Below are 13720 nucleotides of genomic sequence, written 5' to 3'. Positions count from 1 at the left end.
ATATTTTCAATTTAATGGTTCCGCTTTTCTTTCTCGTTTGACACTAATGGAGCTGCAGGTGTATTGCTGCCCTCTGCTGACTACTAAATGAAATGCTACACATAAATGGGAAAGGGAAGTAATTTGGTAACGCAATGCATGAATGGGGTTTTATTTTATTTTAATGTCATTATTTACATCCAAAACCTGAAGTATTAACAGTGTATTGAATTGACGGTAATAGTCTATTCCATTTCAAATATATTTGACATCTATCACTGTGAAGGGTATTCTATGAATTTGTGAATGACATGACAGGAAAAATTGTAAGTCTTATGATGTTTTTCCAGAGAAAAAACATGTGCAAAAACAAGTTAAAATTTAGTGGAATTGTGTCAAAATGTAGATTTGAAAATTCAGCACTTAATAAAATTCTGAAACAAAATCAAACACTATATTTTTACTTTAAAACAAATGATCACACTCCAAAACATGAGCATATAATTACATATTACAAATTTGCAACAGTATACAAAGGCATAATTTGTGAGACTTGTATCTGTGAGTAAGGCTTAATAACACAGCATTAGGACGAGTCTATTAGTGCAGATAATTTAGCAGTTTTTAGCTGATATTAAGAGAGGTTTACGTCTCATTCTTTCAAACCTCACCTTTGTTGGCATTGAAGCAGTTCCATTTTCTCCCACAACAATCTGTACCATGATTAAAATGAAGTGATATCACATAATCTTGCACTCTTCTTTTAAAGGTTTGACTTGGGCAGCTGTGCAGGAAGAGTCGAAGCGTAATGAGCTAGGAGCCTGTCAGCTTCTCTCCAGCCAGTAAGAAGAGCTCCATGGACAGTGGAGTAATAGAAAGGATGAGTCGCTTCTCCAGCAAACAACACCTGCAGGGACTAAAAACGAAACACAGTTGAAGTTGGAGAATTAATATCGACATTAAAAAAAAAATGCTTAAAAAGAGCAGTACCCGTGAGACCGATCGCTTGGACGGCAACGGCTCCATCATGTTCTCGATATCCTGCAATGAGCAGCCCCTTGAAGGGTAACTGTACGATCCGCCTGTCCAAGGGTCGTGAAACCACTGCGAGGTCAGAACTCTGCGTGGAGTGATGATGGGATTACCTGCAAAATCCACACCATCAGAATAACTGTAAAACATCAATCTTGTGAATGAAGCCAAAAAAAAAAAATGACACACTCACCAGTGAACCTGCGGACAAGTTGTGTGACGGCATTTAGGACCTCTTGCTCGGATAATGTCTCCATATAACTTGCTTCATGCCCAGCAATCCAGCCACACAAAATATGGCCAAACCTGAGGGTTTTTATTTCAAAAAAAATCAATTTTTAATGAATTCAACATGTATGTTTTGAAAGGTGCAAGAAAGAACCCTGAGTATAGGCATTTTGGCTGGTTTTCAGGTGTGGGAAATAATAGTAATAATAATGCTTGTGGAAAAATATCATAATTTTTGAATAGAAGGTTTAAAAAATATATATTCCAAATCAAATCCCCGAGTATAAATGTATTACACACATACAGTATCGTCTTAACTACCCCAAAAAACATTTCAAGAGAACCAAAAGTGCTGACCTTTCACTCGGTTTGACCACAGTAAAGCCGAACAATTTCTTTATCCAGGAACCAGTAATATCCTCCACCTGGTCCACCATGGCATCCTGTACAATGTGATAACAGATTAATTTTTAGGCTTTAAAGATAAATCATCACAAGTGCAGCAAAAGGTAATACTTGTGTTTTTACAGCGGTAAAATATTACAATTCTGCCATAGCAAGATAAAAACCTGAAACCACACTTTCACTGATATATTCTTTGAATTATACTACAATTAAGCAGGATATATAGAAATTCCACAGCTTCATTTGTTGACCAACCTCATCTTCCCACACCATGTAGATGACCTCACAATCTTGATCCCACCAGGGTGAATCAAATTCCACAAATATTTTATTGTTGGTACCAAAACCATATCTCTGGATGGAATATATTTTGTGCAGAGGAAGAGGAGGATGAAACAGTGAAGAATAATGCATTTTTAGGTAGCCTGACCAAAAAGAACAGGGAGCAATTTCAATGTTATGTCTTAAGGAACAGGATTCTATTCCTAAAGTGTGATAATACCTAAAGGAACTGTGACAATCACGTGATCGGCAGCCACCACCTTCCCATCCTCACATTCGACGTTCACAGCCACGTCTCTTTTGTCAGAGTTGTTCCAGTGGATGCAGCGAACTGGCTGCTTGTAGGTCACCACATCGGCAGGCATTTCCGACATCAGGTTTCTTACGAGACCTTCATAACCACTGAAATGTGACAGTATATACAACACAACATTAGATTGCTATTTGGCTGTAGTAGAGGGATTTATATTTGAAACTGAAAGTTATTTTCCATGGAAAGCAATTTAAAGTTCAGTGACGTATTTTTTTCAGAATATAAATCGCACCATGCAAACAATACACAATGAAGAGGGAAAGATATATATAAGTTGCACTGGAGTACAATTCACAATTTTTCATTTGATCAAAAGAACTAAACAAACTGACTTCAGAGTAACAATAGTAAAATGGAGAACAACCTGTCAAATACGCATCTGTTAACATAACAGTTAATTTGGATAACTATACCCCCCCAAAAATATATATATATAAATATTAATTTATATTTATATATATAAATATATATATATATATATATATATATATATATATATATATATATATATATATATATATATATATATATATATATATATATATATATATATATATATATATATATATATATATATATATATATATATATATATATATATATATATATATATATAATTTATTTATTTATTTATTTATAAAGATTTATACTCTGAGAATCCACTTAAACACCAATTTTAAAAGGAACTAGTTCAGCTCACTCACACAATGTGTGTCATATGTATATATCCGTTTGGACTACAAACCCTGGAAATGTGCAGTCGAGTCCCAGCGTTGTTTTATAGAGGCCATTAGCCCCTAGTCCTAGATCATCCAAGCTGTGAGTGCCATTAACGCAACACTCCACCTTTAACATGGTGCTGATCATGCAGCGCTTCAAGGAGCCTGCATTGTCAGCTTTCCACTTCTCTGCTGACCTTTGCAACACCTGCACCAACACAAGAGAAGACTTTACTCTCAAGTTATGGTTGAATACGGATATGACGGTCATACCTCAGTGCGTATGAATTGGCCTACGCTGGGCCAAGGTTCTCCACCCTTTTCCTGAAACTTTGCACTCTCCTCCAGAAGCTCAGCAAACAGCTCCACAGCTGGGTGAATGTCCTCAAGTTTCAACTTGCGACCTTTTCATAGGAAGAGCACCACATGAGTGTGCCACATCATGTTTGTTTAGTTCAGGGTTGGTGAACAAGTGTCACACAGAGGTCAAATCTTAAACCGTGAGAGTCAAAAAGAGCCACATCTTGGCTCACAAGCAGCATAGAAAAAAATCCAATCTGCCAAATCACATTGAAATATAAGTTATTTGATTTTAATGATGAATTTGAGTGTGTTTTAAGAGAAAATAAAAAATAAATAAACATGAAACGATGCAAAGAGCTGCATTCATTTTGGCAGGGAGCCACATGCGGCTCGAGAGCCACGTGTTCACCTCCCTTGCTATAGTTGTTCAACAGTGACCTGAGCTGGTGAAGACATTGGGGGTCCAAGGGGGATGCCCTCCAACATCCATTGCCTGGTTCTCCGGGGTCAGGGCATCTGGACTCAGCAGGCCATATTGCCGAGCCAAACAAAACACTGGGTTCTCCTCAGATGGTCCGTGGATCCAGTTGGCCCCAATCTCCAATATTTTATCACCTACACACACACAAGAAATATTGTTAAGAGTGACCTGAATGTTACGTGGTACATGTTTTCGGGTTAATTTACCCATTTTTCCAGTTTTGATCCTCCCTCCGCTTCTCCCGGAGGCTTCGAGTATCCGCACATGATTAAATCCCGATTTAAGAAGCCTGTGTGCGGCAGCTATCCCCGATATCCCGCATCCTACGATGACTATTCTTACGTCAGAAACGGACGAGTTCATGGTTGGAACACAAGCAAAACACGCTGTCAAGACAAATGGACTATTACTCTGCTTCCGGTTGTTAGTTTGATGAGTTCCAAAATAAAGTTTGACTTTAGAATTTGACGGTGGCAAAAAAAAAAAAATCTTGTATAAAAATTGTATTTGCAAGCCTGATTTTTTATTTTCAAATTCACTTAAAAAAATCAATTACTAAATTATAATCAATTGTAAAAATAATAATAATTAGAACACGTGTAGTATGTATGCCTTCTCAGGCTTGCATTGGGTTTTCTGCAGGTACTCCAGTTCCACCCCACATCCCCAAAACATGCAGAGTAGGCTAGTTGAACACTTTAAATTGGCCCTCAGTATGAATGTGAGACTGAATGGTTGGCTGTCATCTCGTGCTGAGATTGGCTGCCCACTGATTGAAGGTGACCTCTACTTGGTACCCAAAGTCAGCTGGGTTTGCCTCCAGCATCCTCCCCAACCCTTGTGAGGATAAATGATCCAGAAAATGAATGACTTTGTACACTGAAAATAGAAAAACAAACTACTCGCTTTTATTTGTAATGCTACAATAATTCATGTAAGACCAAACTTAAAACAAGATAAGTACCAAAATTAACAACAATAAAACAACATTAAAATTTTAACCCAAGACATGATTGTATGAGACAAGAAAAACAAGATACTACTTTAAATATTGGACCTTCTGTCTATGTCTAATAAAAGGTGGTTTATTTTAGACCCTGACAAAACATTCAAGTTCCCCCTGGGTGAATTGTCATTAACCAAAAATTAATTTCAATGATCATAATATAGAACAGATGTAAAAGCAGAACATATGAAACCTTTAATGACAACACTTAAAACAAGGAACACATCTTTTTGAACAGAAAATAAGAGCTAATAGTCCTGATTATAGTTTTGAGCACGTAGCGGAAGTCTGGAGGACTGTGGCGTGGGGATTGACTTGGAATCAAGTGCTTTGACCTTGCCGCCGACCTTGGCCTCTTTTTTACTGGCCTTCTGCTGGAGAACAAACAATGGAAAGTCAGAATAAATGATCAAAACTAAATTAAAGGACACCTTTCTAATGTACCTTGAAGAACGGAACGCGCTCGCTTTCGTTGAAGATGAGGTTCTCGTCGCCGAACGAACTTTCAGTGGCCACGCTTTCGTTGCACGAATCCTGAACACAGCACAAGATGAAGTAAATTCATTAAACTCAGACCGGTCAATTTTAAGACCAAAAGGTGTGCAGATAGGACGGCCCATTTTGGCCCTGCGATCAGCTGGGATAGGCTCCAGCACCCCCCGCGACCCTAATGAGGATAAAGTTGTTCCGAAAAAGAGATACAGAGAATAGCAGTTGACACCTTTTGAAATAACAAAAATAATCACAAGTCAAGGCGCGATGGTAGTGCTCAGTTTTAGTTATGAAGTTTTTTTTCTTCTTCACCTGGGTGAATTTTTCATCCTCCTCCTCCTCATGTTCCACATCTTCCTCCACACTTTTAATGGAGATTTTCAACATTTCTTGTTGTCTTCTAAGGCTCTCCAGAATCTCTGTGCGGCTCTGAATAGCGCCGACTCGTTGCGGGTACGGGAAGGCTCGTCGCTGAGGTGTCAGACCTAACGGGTGCCGGAATGACAGATGTCAACCAAAATCTTATAAACAGTGTAAAACCAGGTCATAATATCCTTAAATAATGCAATATTTAATTACTATCCCATTGCTGAAGAACAAAAATGAAGTACAATATTGTTTTGGGTTTACTTTTACTTCAAACAAAATGCCTAACAGATTAATGAAATAAACATTCCAGGGCAAAAGCATTTCCTTACCGGTAGCCACGTCACTGTGCATTTCATCACGCAGGAAGTTCTTGACCAGCCTTTGACTGGCATCAATCTGCTCTTGAATATTGGCCTCCTGCTCATTCAGGGCGCCAGAGTCTAATGACGTTTGGCGATGCAAGTTCTTTTGCTGGGCCTGTAGCCCCGCCTCCAGTAAGGATAGCTGCTCGGTGCCATACGTTTTCATGTTCTGTAGGACCAAAATATTAGTTGAAGATGATGCATCTAGAAGAGGTCATTATGCATCATTAGGCTACATTGTGACAAATTCAAAGTTTATTCAAACCGAGGAAACTTAAAATTGCCGCATTTCTTAAAATAGTAGTTGATGACAATAATCGATAGTCAAATGAATTGGCAACAAATGTAATTATAAATCCGCTGTTGCATGCTGCATTACATTGCCCATACCTGAGTGAGAATCTGAGTGTCAGTTGACTCCTCTTCTGCTGAGGAGAGGCGCTCATGTGCTTGCTTGTTGGCGTTTTCCTCTAGCTTTAGACACCAGTCCTGGTCTCGTTCAAGCAGACCTGCATTCGAGTGGACACCATGGGGGAGTAAAAAAGCGCTCATCACTGAGGATTTTGTAAGAGTAGTTTCTCATACTCGACGTGTCACGCCGAAGATGCTCGCAGCGGCTGCCGGCTCCCTCCAGTGTCTGTCGGCTCTCGTCTGCGTTAAGACGCAGCGCTGTGGCCAGGGACGTGGAAGCGGAGCACAGGGAACCTCCCCGGGTAGACGCGATGTTTTCCATTGAAGTGAACCCACTGAAGGGAAGGAGAGGGCAGGAGACGTGAGCAAGCGTATGCGCTTTTCTGCCGATCATGTGGAAAAGTGGCTCACCTGTTGAGCTTCTCCTGTAAGGTGTCAAAGGGGGTCTTCGGGTGACTGCAGGATAAATTCAGGTTTTTGTAGTCCTCCTGTGACTCTTCGGCAAGCTGTTGGAGCATCTGGATGGTCCGTTTTGTTCTCTGGAGAAGGTACCACAACATTTTCAAATGAAGATTTTTTTCTTGCCTTCAAAACTCATTAGTAATTGATCCTGCATTTTCTCTGCATCAAACTTCAGTAATTTCAGATAAGAAAAATCAGCAGCTCACATTCTGGGGCTTCAAGGACACCAATAGTATACATTTTCTAATCAATAAAAGGAATTGATAGACAAAAGAGTGAATTCTTAATAAATGCCAATACTGTAACAACAAAGTTTTGCTGTGCCTAAGTTGACTTTGTCCCTTAATATAGCATATATAAAGCATGTTACCTCCTGGTTTCTCTTTTGAGATTTTTGGATTTGGACGGAGAGTTGATTGCGTTCATCCTGCAGTGCGTTCACTTGCTGCACCATGGCCTCACGCAGTTGCGCTAGATCTGCCACCATCCCAATGAGGAATTGACCCGTTTCCTTCATGTCCTCCACCTAAGGTTGAGGCGGCCGAAATAGAGTGGGGTGAGAACGGGACAACTACGACCCACATTTTTCGATTCAAAATTCTGATTTGATGACCTGGTCAGCCAGTGCCTTCTGCGCCTCCATGCTGGTCCTAAGAGAGGCCATCTGCTCCTGTAGTACTGAGAGGTCTGACAGAGTCCCATGGAGAACCTTTGTCATATCATTCTGGTGCTCTCCCTATTAGACCCATGCACAAAAAATGCAGTGAAATAAAGGGGGAGGATACAAATAAATAGGAATGCTAAGTATTTGAGGTGCCATTTTCATTGGTCACTCACCAGAAGCTCCTGTAAGACTTCCTTTTCCTTGCAGCCTAGCCGTTTGTGATTCTGCACTCGTTCCTGACAGCGTGCAACACCCTTGCTCAACAGTTGCCCCACACCGTCCAACAGACTCTCCACACCTTTCACTGTACTCGCCACCACCACATCTATGAGAGCACATGTATCCCTTTCAATAACACAAATTTAACTCTGGAAATTTTAGCCAAATGTTGGTAGTTCGCCTGGTGGGATAAGGCCAAAGTTCACTACCATATAAAACTTAATAGATACCGATAGCCTGTGGGAAGCCATTGAGAACACGGTGTCGCATGTCACTCTGTTGCTGAGCGGTGTGCTTTATGGTGCCGAGAGCTGTCTCCAAATCCTCGGCGAAACTCTGCAGCGCCGTGGTGTTGTGTTGCTCTACCTGTGTGTCGGCCATGAGAACAACTGTCATCACCTGACAGAAAACTCTTTCTATTCACTAAAACTAATGTTTTTTTTTTCCCACAAGAAATTCTGACACTGAAAATCTATGGCTGCAGACGTAATAGACTTCTGAAATAGCTTTTTGTGTCATTATATTTTATATCTTTCTCCAAACCATTTGTTGAAAATATTTTTGCATTTGCAACAGATAAGTTGTCATTACCAGCTTCTTCCTGTCCAATTTATCATGGAGACCCGAAACATCAGTGGTACTGGCTTCTGCAGTACTCAGCAACTGTACATAAACAGTTAAAATCATGAATAAAAAGCAAAAATACAGCAAACCTTGAGATGTTCCAGAATGAATGTTAAAAATTAAAAAAAAATCATTTTGCCCACTAAAAAAGTTCCAATTAAAGGCTACAACTGATCCATAAGGTGATGTCCAGCTCTGATAGAATAAATGAACACGTCCGGAAAAAGACCTGTGTGGCCACACTGTGGAGCTTCTCATGGGCAGAGTGCAGTTCTCCACTGACAAACTCTTCCTCGGCCAACTTCTCCTTTGTGACTTTAAGGTCTTTGCTAGTCTCTTCAAGTCTATGCATGAAAACACACAAGTGGTGAGTTAATGATCTCCAATGAGAGAAAGAAAGGAAGGCAAGAAGGCTCCTCACTTGTGCTGCTTGTCGTCCAGCTCGGCAACACACTGCTCCAGTTGGTTTTTGCTCTCCATGAACAGCTCGCTCACCTGTACAAAACATCAGGATTATCTCAGGATTAAACCCGATTCAACATTAATGTCTGCAACCATGTCTATTTCTCCCCAACTATAATTCATCAGTAAAAAAGAAAATTCCATTACAATATACATTAGCTGCATTTTCTACAAGATAATCCCACCTTCTTAATCTCCTCTTCCAAGAAGGTGATGCGCTCGGTGTACTCCACAACATGTTCCTTGTCTGCGGTAATTTTCCTCATCATGTTCCTGAAAGGCAACACATTTCCCCAAACATGACAATCGCAGAGGTCAACACATCATCTCACAAGCACGCACATACGTACGTGTAATTTTCTGTCGAAAGGTAGACGCCGTTTTTGTCCCTGGTGGCAGCTAGGTCTCGCTTGAGGCGTTCGATCTCTTCTGTGTATTCCTACAAAGACACAAAGACCTAATGGAATGAGGATTTCTCTTTCCACATTCAGTTTTTGTGGACCCAAAGTAAAGTTCTGCACTATTTGTGTTGGATACAGTTGTATATCACAAGTGCGCTGTTTTCGTTGTAATCTTTTCTTAAAGAAAGGCGCTGCCGACCTTACCTTGATGAGCGTTCTCTTTGTGAGCTTCTGGTTCACCTCAGGCTTGTTCATGATGCTCTTGGCCCTGTTGGCATATTCTAGCGTGCTCAGCGTTTCCTGCAAAAGCAAAATAAACCTCTGTTGGGGATCCATTTCAAATCATAACACTGCTACGTTGACCTGTTGCATGAATTGGTGGTGCCTTATTCTTGCCTATATTTTTTCAAGTTTTTGTCATTTTCACTTTAGAATTATATTTGTTCATCAGTGGGCCAAACACACCTCAAGGTTACTGGAAGATGGCGACACAGTGGCGATGATTGAGGTCTTTGTGTGACCTCCCAAAGAGTCTTGTAGGATCCGGGTGAGCTTGGACTCTCTAAAGGAAGTTCAACAAAAGCACTGTCACTGGCGTTGCCTCCTAATTATACTCAGTATCCTTATTAGAGAAGAAATTAGGCTATTTATGGGTGGAGCGTATGGTATCAGATTTGGTTGTTGTATAGCAAACATTTCCGCTGTATCACACTTCTCTTTAGAAACCAAAAATAGTTTAAAAAAAGTGTTGTTTAGCCGCATTTGTAAACATTCCTCAATGTGGTGTCAGTAGGGTTCTCTTTGATACTAAAAAATATATATTTATCATTATTTTTTGGTCCAAAAATCGGACATAATTTTTTTATTTTTTTTTTAAAGTCTGGAAACACTTCTATACATCACTAGCCTTTTAGGATGTCAGAGTACCGCACATACCTGTATGGAATGTGAGGTCTCTTCTCCACCAGAGCGGTGATGACACGGCCCAGCGTCAAAAGGGACTGGTTAATGTTTCCGGCCTCTCGTGCCCGCTTGTCCACCGCTCCAGAGCGAGCAATGTTTTCGCTACCTGCTAGATCCACCTGAAATAGATTCATGTGATGACATTCATCATTCAGGGGGGGAAAAAAAAGACAAATCTGAAAAATGCAAGAGCAAAGATGCTTGTTGCTTCTCACCCCTGCAAATATTAATTATACTGTATATTTTACAGAGGAATTAGACATTTTAACTATGTGATGCACATATTGGTTTACTTGAAAATTCCACACAGGACTGGTCAGGCACAAATTGTAACAAATTAGCTTCTAACTACCTAATTTTTAACTCAAGTCTAAGTTGAGTATCCTTGCATCTTGCTTGATTTTCAGAACTAAGAATGAAAAATCTGTTTTACCAAGTTGAGTTTCCCAATCTTGACCAGCTCTTCGCCATCCAGAGTCATCTCCTTCATGTGAATCGTGACCGAGAAGACAGAATGAGAGCGGCTGTGCAAAAAAAATAAAATAAAAATAAGTGAGTCATAGCAGTTTTTTAAAAATTGTTACAAGTGTGTTGCAGGAGATGAGCTTGACCTGGAGTAAGCATTCATGAGCGTGGAAGCCGTTCTCCTCTTGGCAGATCCCCTTTCCAAAATCTGATAAACTTCATTTTTGTTGTGGACCATCACTTCTTCCAAGCCTTTTACCACAACGCCACGCTACCAGAAAACAGCAGATTAGTGCATTGCTAATAAGGTTTTATTTTTATTTTTAAAGATTGGGGGTGGGGGCTGTTCTTTGTCTTTTCTTAAATCGTGCACCTTGTTCCTCGGGTCATCAAAAAGTTGCAGCCGCTCGGTGACGTCCTCGCTGGGGCTGAGCAGGTCAAACAGCTCCTCGTTGTAAATTTCCAAGAGTGACACTTTGACGGAGAACTCTGTGCCGTTCTCAGACAGCTTTTCGAAAATCTGATGGAGAGTTCTTGGAATGATGCCAGCCAGGGGGTCCTAAAAGCATGACAAGAGGACATCAGTTAGGAGACTCCTCTCGCAGAGAAAGGCACGCACACGTAACTTACATCCTCCCAGGTGAACTGCTCGTCTGGACTTCTTTCTCCCTCCATGGTGAACGTCTTTCCTGTTCCTGTCTGGCCGTAACTGACAAGAGAAGAATGCTCAATCATTTTGAAGATTTCCCAATGAGAAAAAAAAGACAAATTCAATAAACTGCTGTAATTTTTTTTTAGCAAACACGTCTTTGAGGTCTTTGTGTCAAGTGCAAGTGTGTACTCACGCAAAAATAGTGCAATTGTAACCCATAATGACCTCATCCAGGATGGGACAAACGACACTCCGGTACACATCTATCTGCTTGGCGGAGGGCCCGAAAACCTATGAGATGCTTCGAGGTCAAAACACTGTAGCTCTTTCTGTCAAATGGTATCAAAGTGATTAGAGAGAAACTGACCATGTCAAATGTATACTTTTTCTTGGATGCCTTTTCAGGAATGCTGCTCGTCTTCACCAGAACTTCTTTCCGTTTTGACTCACAGTCAATGACATTGTAGGAGGAATTGCGTTCCACAGTGTTGAAAGGTCTGAAAGAGGAGGAAAAAGCACAGCAAAAACAAAAAATAAATCTGAAATTGTCTGCAAGTTTGCATTTGTGGATCAACACATTTCTGGATGTATTCCAATCATCATTACACCTTTTGAAACAGGACACAAAATGATACTTCAAAGTTATAAGTATCAATTATTTGGTGCATCATCAAGTTGAAACATGCACCAAATAATTACACATAATTTCTTTACCCATAAGGTTGTTTTTAGTATATTTAATAGCCACAAGGAAATCTGTCTTCTATTTAAAAAAAAAAAAACACAGTTTTTACCAATGAACATATTTTCAATGGCTGCTAATATTCTATCTTTTACTTTGAAAACCGGATATACTATCGTGGAGCTCTATCGTGGCCTTGACATAGATTAAGCATCGCAAACGAGTGCTACCGTTGGCATAGAACAACAACAAAGATAGAATGAAACACACATTCAATAAACTATGAATGCCAGTGTGGATGGCTCGACAGCAGTCTCATTTCTTAATAGTAATAATAAAGTTGAGTGACGGGGGATTTTTCAAAAGCAAAAGACCATTCCGCTTGGTTATTCACAATTATACAGTATCATTGTATTTTTTGTGTGTGTTTAGCCTTCACTTTTAGCTAAAACGCAACATCCTACGAAGAATTCAATAGTTTAGACGTGGCACTGAATAGCACATTGACAGGAGTCACTAACTTCCCCGAAGATGCCGTAGCGCATACTAATAGAAGAATTGCTGATGAGGGAGGGAAAGTACTCACCTGCAACGTACCACCACTCGGATATTTTTCCCTTTTTCCCGATCGGCTCCGGATATTTGACTCGACGCCATGGCTGCAGTGACAGAATGAAAGAAGACTAGTTCACGTATGGGCAACTTAATTTGCCGTTCAAAAACAAGAATAAATCTAAGTTAAGAAAAAGATCACAAATGTCGACAAGCCTATTTGTTATTATTATTATTAATATGTAGTCCTAAAAACACAAATTATACGAAAATAGCAGGTTTACAATGACAAGCGAAATTAGCGAGCTACTTACTGAAAGCGTTGTTTGAAATACCTTCCACTCCCCCTATTCGTCGAATGAGGATTGTTTCAAAAAAATCACTAAGCCAATCCCCAAAGAGGAACATGAAACCAATGATTTCATTGGACCAGATGGTTACGTTGTCCCCCTCGCAAAGCATCATGGGAATATGAAGCAGTCAATGTTGTCTTTACTGAACATTTCGTAAATGTATTTCCAATAATCATTGTATGTAACATCACCATCAATAATACAAATGAATAAATATTATTGCTGGTTTAAAGTGTCAATAATTACAATCATTTTGCTTTGTAAAATAGATCATTTTTAAAGTTGATGACCAAATACACAAAGCATCATACATACAAACATTGCGTTTGTGTGCACAAACCTACGACTTTACAGGCAAATTGGAAAACATTTGAATCGATTTTTTGTTAATTTCAACAGGAACCGCTCACATCAGAAGAAAACAAAAACAGTCATGTGATTGGTCACATGACCAACTTGATCCCCTTATCCTCATTGAGGCCGTGGGGGTGCTGGAGCCAATCCCAACTGTCTCCGGGCTAAAGGCCGGGAACAACACCCTGAATAGGTGGCTGGCCGATCACAGGGCACAGGGGGACAGACAACCATGCACACATAATTTTTTTTATGCTTATCTCTATTTACATCGTATTTATTAGTTCGGGGAAATGTGCAGGGTGCATTTTTGTGACTGAAGTTTGTAAACAAGCTTTAAAAAGTGTATTTTATATAAATTCACCCATCTAGGTCAGACCATGTTTAAAGATATTCACTTTGATTTCACAGAAATGGTTCAATTTGATTTACTTTTTATCCTGGTCTGTGGGAATGCATTCCACAACCAAAGCCAAACAACAGTT

At 39.9% G+C, this 13720-nt stretch overlaps 2 protein-coding genes across 3 annotated transcripts; both read right to left on the bottom strand.

Moving 5' to 3' along the window:
* Positions 1-143: 143 nt before the first annotated feature.
* Positions 144-4160, bottom strand: paox (polyamine oxidase). Its single transcript, XM_077729657.1, has 10 exons — positions 3949-4160; positions 3700-3876; positions 3232-3362; positions 2985-3166; positions 2147-2328; positions 1900-2069; positions 1597-1682; positions 1205-1317; positions 970-1124; positions 144-895 (listed from the first exon to the last, which is right to left on the bottom strand). The coding sequence occupies exons 1-10, from the start codon at positions 4103-4105 to the stop codon at positions 743-745; spliced, it is 1506 nt and encodes a 501-aa protein (XP_077585783.1). The 5' UTR covers positions 4106-4160; the 3' UTR covers positions 144-742.
* Positions 4161-4628: 468 nt separating this feature from the next.
* Positions 4629-12951, bottom strand: kif11 (kinesin family member 11). Of its 2 annotated transcripts, none has more exons than XM_077730362.1 (27): positions 12843-12951; positions 12563-12635; positions 11662-11791; positions 11488-11585; positions 11273-11351; positions 11016-11201; positions 10789-10913; positions 10611-10701; positions 10151-10296; positions 9680-9776; positions 9419-9514; positions 9164-9252; positions 8999-9086; positions 8773-8846; positions 8581-8695; positions 8319-8390; positions 7958-8093; positions 7682-7833; positions 7458-7580; positions 7215-7370; positions 6794-6921; positions 6557-6717; positions 6362-6480; positions 5939-6140; positions 5553-5725; positions 5193-5282; positions 4629-5122 (listed from the first exon to the last, which is right to left on the bottom strand). In XM_077730362.1, exons 1-27 carry the CDS (start codon positions 12934-12936, stop codon positions 4997-4999), a joined length of 3219 nt encoding a protein of 1072 aa, XP_077586488.1. In that variant the 5' UTR covers positions 12937-12951; the 3' UTR covers positions 4629-4996. The 2 variants fall into 2 exon arrangements, with proteins under 2 accessions (XP_077586488.1, XP_077586489.1); XM_077730363.1 differs by having other exon boundaries at positions 4629-5119.
* Positions 12952-13720: the final 769 nt, after the last annotated feature.

The sequence above is a fragment of the Stigmatopora nigra genome, chromosome 12 (genome assembly GCF_051989575.1).
Source record: "Stigmatopora nigra isolate UIUO_SnigA chromosome 12, RoL_Snig_1.1, whole genome shotgun sequence".
NCBI classification, from domain to species: Eukaryota; Metazoa; Chordata; class Actinopteri; order Syngnathiformes; family Syngnathidae; genus Stigmatopora; species Stigmatopora nigra.
The sequence above is the reverse complement of the archived record's forward strand: the minus strand, read 5'-3'. Positions and strand labels throughout refer to the sequence as shown.